At 49.2% G+C, this 12220-nt stretch overlaps 1 protein-coding gene across 1 annotated transcript; it reads left to right on the top strand.

Moving 5' to 3' along the window:
- Positions 1–11415, top strand: GATA2 (GATA binding protein 2). Its single transcript, XM_034066242.1, has 6 exons — positions 1–151; positions 600–1051; positions 1680–2279; positions 4813–4958; positions 7852–7977; positions 8806–11415. The coding sequence occupies exons 2-6, from the start codon at positions 823–825 to the stop codon at positions 9103–9105; spliced, it is 1401 nt and encodes a 466-aa protein (XP_033922133.1). The 5' UTR covers positions 1–151; positions 600–822; the 3' UTR covers positions 9106–11415.
- The last annotated feature ends 805 nt before the right edge of the window (positions 11416–12220 follow it).

Raw genomic sequence — 12220 nt, 5'->3', positions numbered from 1 at the left:
CAGCGGCTTTGCCATCTGAGTAACACCCTGTAGCTCCGCTCCCCCCGCGATCCGGGCTGCTCTTATTCTTAATTCCCTCCCCATTTTTCCCCCTCCTTCCTCCCCTCTCCGCCGTACTCGCGGTCTCCACGCCGGCTCCCATCGCCAGCCGGTAAGTGCGGGGCGCGGGGGGGCCGCTGCCAGGGCGCACTCGCTGCTTTCACTAAACACCCTTCTCCTCCCTCCTCTTCGCCTTCTCCCCCTCCTTTTCCTTTTGTGTCAGTCCCAGTTCTTGCTGGCACTACTTTGTATTGGATCTGCCGTTCTTCCTTTTTCACCCCGCTTTTGAAGCCAGCTGGGAAAACTCCTGTTGACGTTTGTAGGGAGAGCGGGGAGCGGGGGGAAAGGAAGCTTTTTGCTTTTTCTTTTTTTTTGGGTAAAGAGTTTGAAATGGGATCTCTGTTTATTCTGTGGGGCAATGAGCAGGGAGGGCGCGAGGAGAAGACTTTGGGGGGAGGACATTTTTGGAAGGGGGGGAGGGGCTCTGCTTCTCCCTCCCCATCCATGTACCGCCCGGTGCAGCGCTCCCGAGCCCCTCACCCGTCCGTCTGTTCCTACAGGTGCTGCCCGGACCTGCCGCCGCCCGCCTGGACAGAGAGACACAGTGACCCCGGGGGGCTCCCCCCAACCTTCCGAGGGCTCACGCCAGCCGCTCGGCCATCTTCTCCTTAAGAAAAGCCACCCCACCTCCTAAATCCCACCAGCAGCGCCAACCCCCCCCCTCCCCGAGCAGCACCGGCCCGCTCCTGCTCCGGGGCTGGGTGGGAGGGGAGGCCCGAGGCCATGGAGGTGGCCACGGACCAGCCTCGCTGGATGGCCCACCACGCCGTGCTCAACGGGCAGCATCCCGAGAGCCACCACCCCGGACTGGCTCACAATTACATGGAACCAGCGCAGCTCCTACCTCCGGATGAAGTCGATGTCTTCTTCAACCACCTGGACTCCCAGGGCAATCCCTACTACGCCAATTCCGCCCATGCCCGGGCCAGGGTCTCCTACAGCCAGGCACACGGTAAACCGGCACCCGCGGCCGGGGCGGGAGGCGAGCAGTGACGATCGGGGGGACCCTCCGGTGCGTCCAAGCAGGGGGGGAAGGAGACCTGAGCAAACAGGATAGAAAGGGAGGCACGGCTGGATTTTAACCCTAGAGATAACCGAGGACTGGAGGAGGGGAGGGAAAGAAAGGGGGGAGGTTAGAAAGGAAGGGGAAATAGTGTGCGCATAGGCTAAAACTTCTCAGACACGGTTACTTCCCGGATGCAAAATACAAACCGGTTCAAATCGGCGATGGGTTTTATTTGGGGGTGGTTTTAGGAGCCGAAGAGAGCGCTTTGCAGCAGCTCAGAAGATGGAGCAGAAAGGGGTTTGCGGCTTACCCCCGGCAGGGGTGGGGTGGGAGGAAAGGGGAGATTTAACCCCTGTCCCGGCTGCCTGGTGCCCTCCTGTGCCCACCGCACGCCCTCGCTGGACTAGACGGTGTCCCCATCGGAAGGGATCAGGCGAAGGGGCCTTTGTGCCAGCTCGGTTGTGGTTCTCCGGGCCTCCTCCAGTGCCCGCAGGCCGAGTCGCTGCCGAGGGACTGGGGCCTTCCCGTGCCGAGCGGCTCCGCACTGATACCGATCGCTTTTGTGTCCCTACAGCCCGCCTGACCGGGAGTCAGATGTGCCGGCCTCACCTTCTCCACAGCCCCGGGATTCCTTGGCTGGACAGCAGCAAGGCGGCACTGTCCGCCCATCACCACAACCCCTGGACCGTCAACCCCTTCACCAAGACCCCCCTGCACCCCTCGGCGGCTGGAGCACCCGGGGCCATCTCGGTGTACCCGGGCAGCAGCACATCCAGCACCGCCTCTGCCTCTTCGCTCACTCCGGCCTCGCACTCCGGCTCCCACCTCTTTGGCTTCCCCCCGACCCCTCCCAAGGAAGTGTCCCCGGACCCCAACTCCACCAGCGCTGCTTCCCCATCCTCCTCTGCCGGGGCCAGGCAGGAGGACAAAGACAGCATCAAGTACCAAGTCTCGCTGTCGGAGGGGATGAAGATGGAGAGTGCCAGTCCGCTGAGGAGCAGCCTTGCCAGCATGGGTGCCCAACCCTCAACCCACCACCCCATACCCACATACCCCTCCTATGTGCCAGCCGCACACGACTACAGCAGCAGCCTCTTCCACCCTGGCAGCTTCCTGGGGGGGCCCGCATCCAGCTTCACTCCCAAGCCACGGAGCAAGGCCAGGTCCTGTTCGGGTAAGTGCTGGGGTTTGATGTGGAGTGCTTGTGTCTGGGGACAGAGGGGAGGTGGCAGCTTGATCCCCCTTTTCTGGATATTTTTAAGCAAGGAGATAGAGCTTGTCCCAGGCTCCCGTGGGTGCCAATACACCCACAGCGGCCGCTGAGCCCCGGCATGCTCGGAGGGGATGTGGAGACCGGTGAAGTGGGAGCCGGCTGATCCACTGCGGCAAGGAGGGATTAATGGGCTAAATGCATGATTCCCCTCAGAGCAAAGCTGACCTTGCCCGCCCCCCCCCCCCCCCAGTGCGGTCAGACCCCCGCTCTGGCCACCCGTGGGGACTGTGGACCAGGGCTCTTCCTCCCCCAGTCACTTCCACGGCTCCTCACCAGCGCAAACCCGGCCCAGCGCAGGGCGAAAGCGAAACCGCCCCGGCCGGGCCGCTCCCCATCGCCCGGGGCCTGATTCCCTTCACGTTTTACAGGAGCAAAAGTTCAAATGTAGTTTACATACCAGCGCAAGGACGGAGGGGTCGGTCAGCGCTACCCTTCCCCAGCACAACTTTAACTAGAAAATACCCTTATTTCTTTTCCCCTCTGAACCAGCTGTATCTGTGCTTCCAAACGACTTTCCCATCTCACAACCCCTCCTTGCATTTCTTCAGACCTAAGTCAGCAAATTAGGTGATGGGCAAAGTTTTAATCCCCCTCTGCAATCCCACTAAATGTGCAACTGGACAGATTAATTCAGATAATTGGTATAATTCTACTCACCTCCCGTTTAACATCCTCGGCAAGGGAAGGAGATTCACGGCCGAGCATCGGGGCTGGATTCAGATAGCCCTTAAAAGAAAAGGGCTACATAAGCTTTGTGTGTATATCCTTGTGTATCACTGCACATATATGCTCACAAAGACACTACATGGATTTATTTTTAAAGCAGATCATAATTTAGAAATGTGATCTCTTCTGAATTTTACAACAAAAATACCAGCTCTTGCACGAGCTCCTCAGCTCTGCTTCAAATGGCTCCTCCGAGGGGAAAAATACCCTCTCCCATTTAAATGCAGTTGCTGCTATGCATATATATTTTTATATATAACACACATAATGGCCACTATGTATGTATATTTATTTTTAGATACATAGTAGCCACTACGTGTATATATTTATATCATAAATAGATATATGTTAGTAGTGCAGAGAGTAAGAAGTGAAGACTGTTAACAGCCTGAGCCTGGGAACAGACAAGAGCAAGAACTCTGTAGATAACATAAAGGGACTTGAGTAGCTTGTCCTGCAGCTGCCGATGACTGTGCTGGATGGAGGAAGTGAGCACCTATTTTCCTTGTTTGTTTAATGGGTTTTGGGTAGTGGGCTTTTCTTTGGCCGTGAGGGAGCCCCCGTGCAAGGAGCTGGGGAAAGTTCGTGACCGCTCCGTGTTTTTGTAGGAGAACTAAGCCTCACGACACGCCGACTCCTGCAGCTTCCTGCCCTAGGAGGGACAAAAGCTCCGAGCGCAGCGCCGCAGAGCTCCCCTCATTTTTCACTCTGGAGTGTGTTGTTTAAAAGCCACCCACTCCCTAGATTAAAGAAGACACAAGCCCCACTGAACTCGGCATGGCCTGCTCCAGTTATTAGCAAGAAGAATTTCCTCTCCAGTTAAATACTGTAGGATTTGCATAAACTGTATTAAGAGAGATTTCTATATTAAGCAGACCTGCCCTCGAACCGTCAGAGGCAAATGAACTTTCAGCAGAGCTTTCTGAGGCAGGAACACACATCTAGGAGGTACATGCTGGGTTTAATACAGCCCCGCTGCAATGCCATGCTCCCCACTAAAACTAAGAATGAAGCAGTATAAGGTAAACTGCTCCCTTCCAAACCCAAACGGTGGTGTTGAAAAATTGCTGAAGCAGAGAACTCCAAGCCTGTTTTGTACAGTGATTTTCAGAGTGCTTGCTAAAGCTGGACTTTCTCAAAGCTCGGCATTAACAACGTTTTTCTGCTTTAGAGCAAAAATCAGAACGGAGCCTTTGGCATTCTGTATCCATCCTGGTCTGCTCGGCTTCACTTTCTCCTCCTGTAGCATTAGCAACAAAAAGGAAAGCACAGGGCAGGAGGTCTTTTTTGCTTGGATTTAATTCTACAAAACCTTCCCCCTGCTTCTCTCTTTCACATGCTGTGTGTCTGAAGGTGTGTGTGTGTTTGTGCTTCGAGAATGCAGGATCTAACATCGGAGCGCAGCGATAGGGCAGGGCAGCAGTGCCCAACACTGGGATGGTAACTTCCACCTGACACAACGCAGTGTCATTCCTCACCTGGCAGAGAGCGTTGCCCACTTCAGATCGTGACATAAAATCCATGCTGGAGTCCGGGTGCTCTCGGAACTGAGCTCCTTGCTGCATGTGCTGTAGATGTCACTGCTGTCTGATTGTGCTTGAGCTAACACGCTGTTTGACTCCTGGGAAATGCCTAAAGGACAATGCAAAAAGCTTTTGTGAATTTGTTTTTAAAGAAAGAAATCCGGTTTCTTCGTGTTTCCATTTAGAAGGCAGAGAGTGTGTGAACTGTGGAGCAACTGCTACCCCTCTCTGGAGAAGAGACGGCACCGGGCACTACCTGTGTAACGCCTGCGGGCTCTACCACAAAATGAACGGTCAAAACCGACCTCTCATTAAACCCAAGCGAAGGCTGGTAGGTGGCTCTGTTTCTCCTGGGTTTGGGGATCAATTAGGCAAGGGGACCACACACGCAGGCACAACTCAAACATGTCTCGGCCCTGCTCGGCCCCTGCTGGGAGCTGAGCCCTGTGGTACAGGGGGTCCAGTACATGGGGTCCTGCATGCCGGGGTCACAATGAGCCTGGGGCCAGTGCTGCCCCGGCAGCCCCCTGCAGCCTCCCCGCCGCTCCCAATCCACACCGGGTATCGTGTATCCGGCTCCCCGGTCATCCTGGGATGACAGCTTTTAATTTAATTCCTCATTTATTTGGCCTCCTGGGAGCTTTGGGCAAGCACCGGGAACGAAAGGGTTATCAGCACAATGTCCTCCACTGGCTACTAAACAAAAAGGGTTCCAGCTCCAAAAAAGCAAAACAAATCAGATGAGTCAAAGCTACTGCTCCTACTTAATAATTATTTGTATAAAGGCCATGAAGTAATTTTCACTCTTATATTCTCTGGCAATATTAATATTAGTTCCCTCCCCAGACAATCCCCTACTGTTTAGAAAAAAAATCCCATTATTTTTCCATGGAGTCACCTACACTTTGTATTTTCATTTGAGTGATTTAAAAAAAAAAGTCCTTTCTAAGCTCCTGGTAGTAGTTTCCTATCCGGATATCTGCACGGTAAAGATAAGGAAACTTTGTGTATCTGTTTCCTGACTCTAAAAGCTTTAGAGAGTTTCTATAGGCGAGCCTTGCCAGTCATGCTTGCTGTTTTGAAATTTCTAATACACTCCACTCTGCAAATAATGCTTAAAATGCTAAGAATAATAAATATATTTGTTGGAGCTTTGTGATTTATGGTGCCCAAGTCTCTCAGCTATTCGTGGGCACGTTTCAATGAGGTTTGGAGAGCAGAAAATTGGCATTGCTGCTCTAACGCTGGGATGGGATACTGAAGATTTCTGTTGTGAGTCAGAATTTCAACTATGCAAGCTCCTTAATGACTGGCTTCTAAAGTGACTGACACATAGAAAAATGTTAAGACAACAGTGTAACATTATCGTCTCTCAGGCTCAAGTGCTTTCCAGCCTGAATGGGACAGGCCATGGAGTTAAGCAGCACAGTTGAGTATCAGTGAAGCCATCTCAAATATGCAAACACAGGTCTCCACCTTTCAATGTGTTGGAGGCTTACATTTAGCTCAGTGCCCAGGGTTTGGGGGGCACTCAGGAGGTTTTCTCTCAGCATAGTTTGTTTTAATGTTTTGTTTTGTTGTAATTGATTTACAGCTTTGTTTATTGCCCCTTTTTCCACTGGAGTTTGCTGTTTGTGGGGGGAGAGGGGATGGCCATCTTTGGGGATTTGTTCATCTGACGTGCAATGGCAAAGAGATCATGTTCATAATGTCAGGGTTTGGATGTCTGGCATTAATTGTGTTTGGGTTGCCGGAGAGCAGTGGCAGTGGGGGGTACCCCCTCTTTCTGCCTTTGGCCTGTTCTCACGGGCGAGTAAGGGACTCAAGTACACGAGTCTCCAAGGGCCTGATTCTTGCCTTAAGCTACTGAGCCTTCCACCAGTGTTGAGGAATTTACAGAGGGCATTGGAATAAATCGGGAGCAAGTGAGAACAGAACCCGGCGCTTCCTTTACGTGAGCCCGGTCAGCCTGGCCTTCACACAGTGCCGGCAGCGGGGAATGGCACACAGTCCTTGTGTGGGAAACCCATCTCTCCAGGACTGCTCCTGGCTCTGTAACACTGCTGCTTCACCCCATGGCTCCTGGTGCCTAATGGCAAAAATATCCAGGGAGCAGAGCCCTGGGGAAACCACCAGGATTGATCTGCATTAGAAAGAGGGCTCTACTGCGTTAAACACACACCGAGTCCTCAGCACTGCACAAAACTTGCCTGAATTTTAGTGCTCCCAGAGGCAGGGCCGAAGCTTCCTAATACAAAACTAATTCCCAAAACATGGGGTGCAATTAGCCCGGCCTGAACGCTCCGTCGATGCCCTGCGTGCACAAAGAGCGCATTATTGCGGGGTCTGGCAGCCAAGGGCCCATCCAGGGATTACTGCTGCCTGCTGTTCGACTTTTCCTGTTCTTGCCTGGGGAGCTGGGGGAATGTTTGGGCATTTCTCTTCCCCCCCACCTTGGTTTCAGCAGAACAATACTTTTAGGGAAGGGTGGTGGAGTTTTGCTCTATTTTTTTTCCCCTTGAAGACAGTTGTTTGAGGGGCTGTCAGGCAAGGCACTGAGTAGGGACAGGGGCAGCAGCTGGGTCAGCGCAATCATTGCTGCCAGGCATGAAATTTGGTTTGCTAAATATTTAAAGAAAGTTGGAGCCGGTTTTGTTTTCCCCCTTTCACTTGTAAATGGAAACTGAATTTTCAGTGATGGCCCTGATAAATACTGCACCCAGTTAAGCAATGCGGTTGGTTTTCTTTTGTGTCCATCTTTAAAGGGACAGAGCGGGGGTAAAAATCACATTCTTTAAGATCATTCTTTTCAATTCCAGCCCCAACGATGGCACAAACTAAATTGGTCATTTAAAAAGAGAAGGCAATACTTTTCCAGGACAAAATCTAGAACCCTGGGAAGGGAACACCTGGACCCTTCGGGTGATGTTTCCCCTCTACAATTTTTGTGCAGTTAGAGATTCATTGTTTCTCTCCTTACTTCCCCTGCATGCACGGTGCCATGGGTTAGAGGCTGCCATCTGCATCGGAGACTACCTGGATTATAAACAAAACCCTACATGTAAAACTGAAGGAGCTTTTTTCCGTCAGCCCTGACGCTGTGTAAAATCATATAGTAACCCATTCTACCCAACCGAAACACCGGGTCCAACCTGCCCTTTCTGATGTGTGAGGATCTTCCTCCTCCTGCCAACACATTTTAATGTTCTTTTTCTTTTGGTTAGTCAGCGGCCAGGAGAGCAGGGACTTGCTGTGCCAACTGTCAGACAACCACCACAACCTTATGGCGACGTAATGCAAACGGGGACCCAGTTTGTAATGCCTGTGGACTCTACTATAAATTGCACAATGTGAGTATTTACTCATCTCATGTGTCGCTGCTTGCCCAGCCGGGATTGATGTCTTAACTGCATGGTCTACACCAGGCTTTTATTGGTTTCAGGGTTTGCGTTGTTGTTTTATTCCTTCCCCCGTCTCTAAGGTTCCCCTGGGAAGTGACAGCCGTTCTTTGTCAGCACAGTGATGCTAAGTTCAGTGACATTACAATGTATTAGCTTGGCTTCTAACGCTTGGGCAAAACAGAGCTACCACACTTGGTTTTAACTAAGCGTGGTTTGTGTGCTGCTTCCCTCCAGAAACACAGAGGTCACTTGGAATGGCCTCTGAGGAAAAATTAATCCTGATGGGACATCTTCCTTGTGATTTTTTTCTTTAAGTAATTAAATCTAGGGCTTTGTTTTAATATGTATATGATTAAAGAAATTAATCCTAAGCAGGAATCGCTTGACATGTTGGAGCATTATTTAAACTGTAATAGAGGTTAGTGGTACAAGATCACTCATGTTTTAGGACTGAATGTGGGTCAATGTGTGCCTGAGTTTGATCTCTTCTATTAGGAAACGAATGAGGACTGAGGGTAAGCCTACGGGAAAGGGCCCTCGGCTGCCAAATAGGCTTCCATTTGTTTTTCATGTCTAGGGGGTTTTGTGTGTATGGTTTTATTAAACAGCTCAAACAAATCAATATAAACAAGTCCTGCAGAAAGAAACACCTTTTTTTGTTTTGGCCAGAAAAAGGTCTCCATCCAGGAAAAACACATGGGGGCTGTCCAAATGTTTTCATTTTTGCACAATAAGGTCATTTTGTCTGCATGAGCCTGATTTTCTCATTTCTTGCAGGTGAACAGGCCTCTGACCATGAAGAAGGAAGGGATTCAGACCAGGAATAGGAAAATGTCCAACAAATCAAAGAAAAGCAAGAAAGGTTCAGAGTGTTTTGAGGAACTGTCCAAGTGCATGCAGGAGAAATCCTCTCCCTTCAGCGCTGCTGCCCTTGCTAGTCACATGGCTCCCATGGGGCATTTGCCACCTTTCAGCCACTCTGGACACATCCTTCCGACACCTACCCCCATCCACCCATCTTCCAGCATCTCATTTGGACATCCACACCCATCCAGCATGGTTACAGCCATGGGATAAAACCCAATCACCAAGAGACCCACCCAGAGATTAAAGAACATGGGGCTCTGCCTAAGACGACACCAAGTAAGAAAATGTTCTGCCAAGAGGAGAATGTAGGGATGACAAAGGGGATCTTTGCTCCCATATGGTTTAACTCTTAATGCTGGACTAAAACCGTGCAAGTGATGGGTCTTCTGCAGAAACGTAGTGGTGCCTGTAATGCACTTTGCCCCCTCAGGTATAAGGAAAAAGAACTCACCTGTTCAGTACTTCATGGTCCAGCAGGAAGCAAAAGGTGGCAGAAGCTGAAGGAAAAGGCTTGGAACTGGCTTTTCTTTCTCTTTGTCATTACTGTGAATATTGTAAAGAGATCTAAGCAGCCTCCCAGGATGGAACCGGCTCCCTGGAAGCCAGACATGCTGGATTTCTATCGTGGACTTCGGTTGGGATGGGGAAAAAAAAGAAGAAAGAAAGAAAGAAAGAAAGAAAAAAGAGGACATCTTTATAAAACCATAATTTTTAAAAGGAAATCAGACACAAAGTCATATTTATTTTGCTCTTGTTTTCCACAAAAAGCCTCAACTCTGATGCATGTTCTTGTGCTGTTTGCCACGGCTACCACCCTGTGAGCAAACCTGCCTTCGAAACAAGGGGAGAGGGGGAACATACTCAGCAGCGCCTTGGATTAGCTCCATCTATCTTCCATACCAAAATATCTGTAGGAAGGAGAGGAAGATTTGGGGGAAACAAAGCAAATAATACAGGATTTTAACATGCCCAAGATGGTGATTATTTTAACATGATTTTTGTCATTCTTTTCCCTAACATGAAAGACTACTTTAAAAAACTCAGCCCCTCTCCCAGCTACCCTTTTATTCCTCAAACTAAACAGCTAGATTGGACAAACCATTGGGAAAGAGCTCTCGGGGAGGCAGTCCTGCACTAGCAAGGGGTGAGACACAGGCATTGCCCAAAGTGTCCGCAGCTAAATTCTAGCACAGCCAAAACCATCACGGGGCATAAACCCATCCAACTCTCAGACTTCAGAGGCTGAAGCATTTTGTTCTGTTTTGTCGGCAGCTGTTGCTTAAGAATGCAGCTGAGCTGCTTGGGTAAGCCTGGGGCAGCGTGGCCATCACCACACTGGTCACCCGCATGGGCACCCCTGGGCTTCACAGGGAGGAGGAAGGGCACAAACACACTGAGATCACTGGAGAGGGGAAAGAGAGAGACAATCAGTTTGAGCTTCACACACCCGTCAACCCCCAGCCCCTGCGGCAGCTGATGGGACGAGGGAAGCGCCCGTTTCCCGCAGCGTATTTTATAGGAAAAACTAACAAAAAAAGGAAAAAAAAATTAAATTTAAATCTCCCATTAAAGCATATTGTACGTAAATGACCGAAACCCAAACTATTGCCAATGTGAAGTGTATTCTATTGATTGTTATGATCCGATGCCTCTCGTGAACACAAGCTCCAGTATAACATACAATGTACATATTTAGCTATACTTCTGATGAAAGGCCCCGGTGAACAGAGGGGTTTGATGATGTAAACCACGTAAGCTTAACTCTGTGACAAGCTTTTTCTTTTATTTTTTTTTAATTTTAACTTTTTTGTTGTTGGGATTTTTTTTTATTTTTTTGGTTTTGGATCAAGCCAATTGTATCTTTCCTGCAAAAGTCCTGCTTTAAGGAAAAAAAACCCAACAGAACGAATAAAAATGGATGTACATTAATTTTCTTTTCTAAGCCTGTAATTCCAATATTGATAATGAATTAAGAACTAAGCAGCCATGAAAATCCTGCTTTCTTCCTTTTTCTGGTCTGCATAGGCATATAGGTGCACTTTGTAAAGAAGTGGAAATAAGCGGGGAACTAAACTGGTTGGGAGAAATCGGAAGCATTTTTAACCTACTGAGGGAAAAAATTGGGACCTTTTAACTTTTTAACCTTCTCCGATGGTACAGTTGGACATTATTTGTACCCAACTCAGATTCCTGTAGGACTGGGGCAGGGGGTGGGGATGGGATGTGGGTGGAAGACAGGGATTACTGATACAGTTGACAAAGTGCAATATATTGTCAGTCACTGCAGCATAGACAACGGCAGTTGAGATTTAAATTATTTTGTACTTGTATCAGCATAAAAAAAAAATCTTCAGTATTTTCTGTTTTTAATTTTTATTTTGCTTATTTTTGGATTAGTGACCTAAGTTATTGTTAATTCTGTACAACATGTTTATATATTGTCTGTAAAAAGTGTATGCTTTCCTCATATTCCTTCCAGGTGAATATTGCTAAGAATAATAAAATACCTTTTTTGTGAAAGTACCTGTGCCCAGCTCCGTCTCATAAAGGCACCTTGGAATAGGGAGAGAGGGAAAATGATCCGGGCATTGTTGTGGGCAGAATTATTAGCTTCAACTCTTCTGCAGAGTGGCCTATTTATGTTTCAAAACCCTACCAGGGTAGGACAAAAAAGGAGTTGTGAATGATTTAGTATAAAAAACACAGGTACAAAAGCTCATTCTCTGCTGTTGTTTTGGGGCGATGGGGTCATGCAGTTAAATGCACTGAAGTTTCTAAACCAGTGTGAAATCTAAGGCAGCAGCCCATGAACTGCAGCTTCTCGTGGGGGAGAGTTTGTGTTGGATCTTTTGGGGTTGGTTTTTTAAAGTGTTCTCCAAACAGTTTTCAATTAAAAAGAAGTTTTTTAAGCATCATAAATGCAGGAAAGCAGCTGGGGCTGAAGGCAGAGCCTGTATCAGACCGGGCACGGCTCTGTCGGCTCTTGCGCTGCTGTAATAGCCAATACCATCAATGTGGAAACCTGTTTCTTACCATTTGGCACCATCAGTGGTGTGAAGGCAGCAAGGGGGGGTGGCCAGGCTGGAGCTCCTCCATGCTGTCCCGTGAACAAGGGGTGCAGCCGTGGGTTGGCACAAGGATGGAGAAGGGCTCTTACCAGGCAGCTTCCCAAAGGTCAGCACTTTGCAGCTGCTTTCATCACACGATCGAGTCTGACCCACACAAGGAACTCCTTGGGGCTTTACAAAGTGAACAGTGCAGAGCTCCCTACCCTGTGTAGGGCTGAGCACTGCCGCTGCTAAAACCATGTTTGCAAGAAAACTGC

The sequence above is a fragment of the Melopsittacus undulatus genome, chromosome 9 (assembly GCF_012275295.1).
Source record: "Melopsittacus undulatus isolate bMelUnd1 chromosome 9, bMelUnd1.mat.Z, whole genome shotgun sequence".
Classification (NCBI taxonomy): Eukaryota; Metazoa; Chordata; class Aves; order Psittaciformes; family Psittaculidae; genus Melopsittacus; species Melopsittacus undulatus.
Note: the sequence above shows the minus strand (reverse complement) of the source record. Positions and strands in the feature narration are given on the sequence as shown.

Bases quoted from the DNA above. Each gene is read 5' to 3' on its own strand.
- GATA2 (XM_034066242.1), top strand. From the start codon at position 823: ATGGAGGTGGCCACGGACCAGCCTCGCTGGATGGCCCACCACGCCGTG. The intron at 1,052-1,679 runs GTAAACCGGCAC...GTGTCCCTACAG, and splicing joins CTCCTACAGCCAGGCACACG to CCCGCCTGACCGGGAGTCAG. The intron at 4,959-7,851 runs GTAGGTGGCTCT...TCTTTTGGTTAG, and splicing joins TTAAACCCAAGCGAAGGCTG to TCAGCGGCCAGGAGAGCAGG.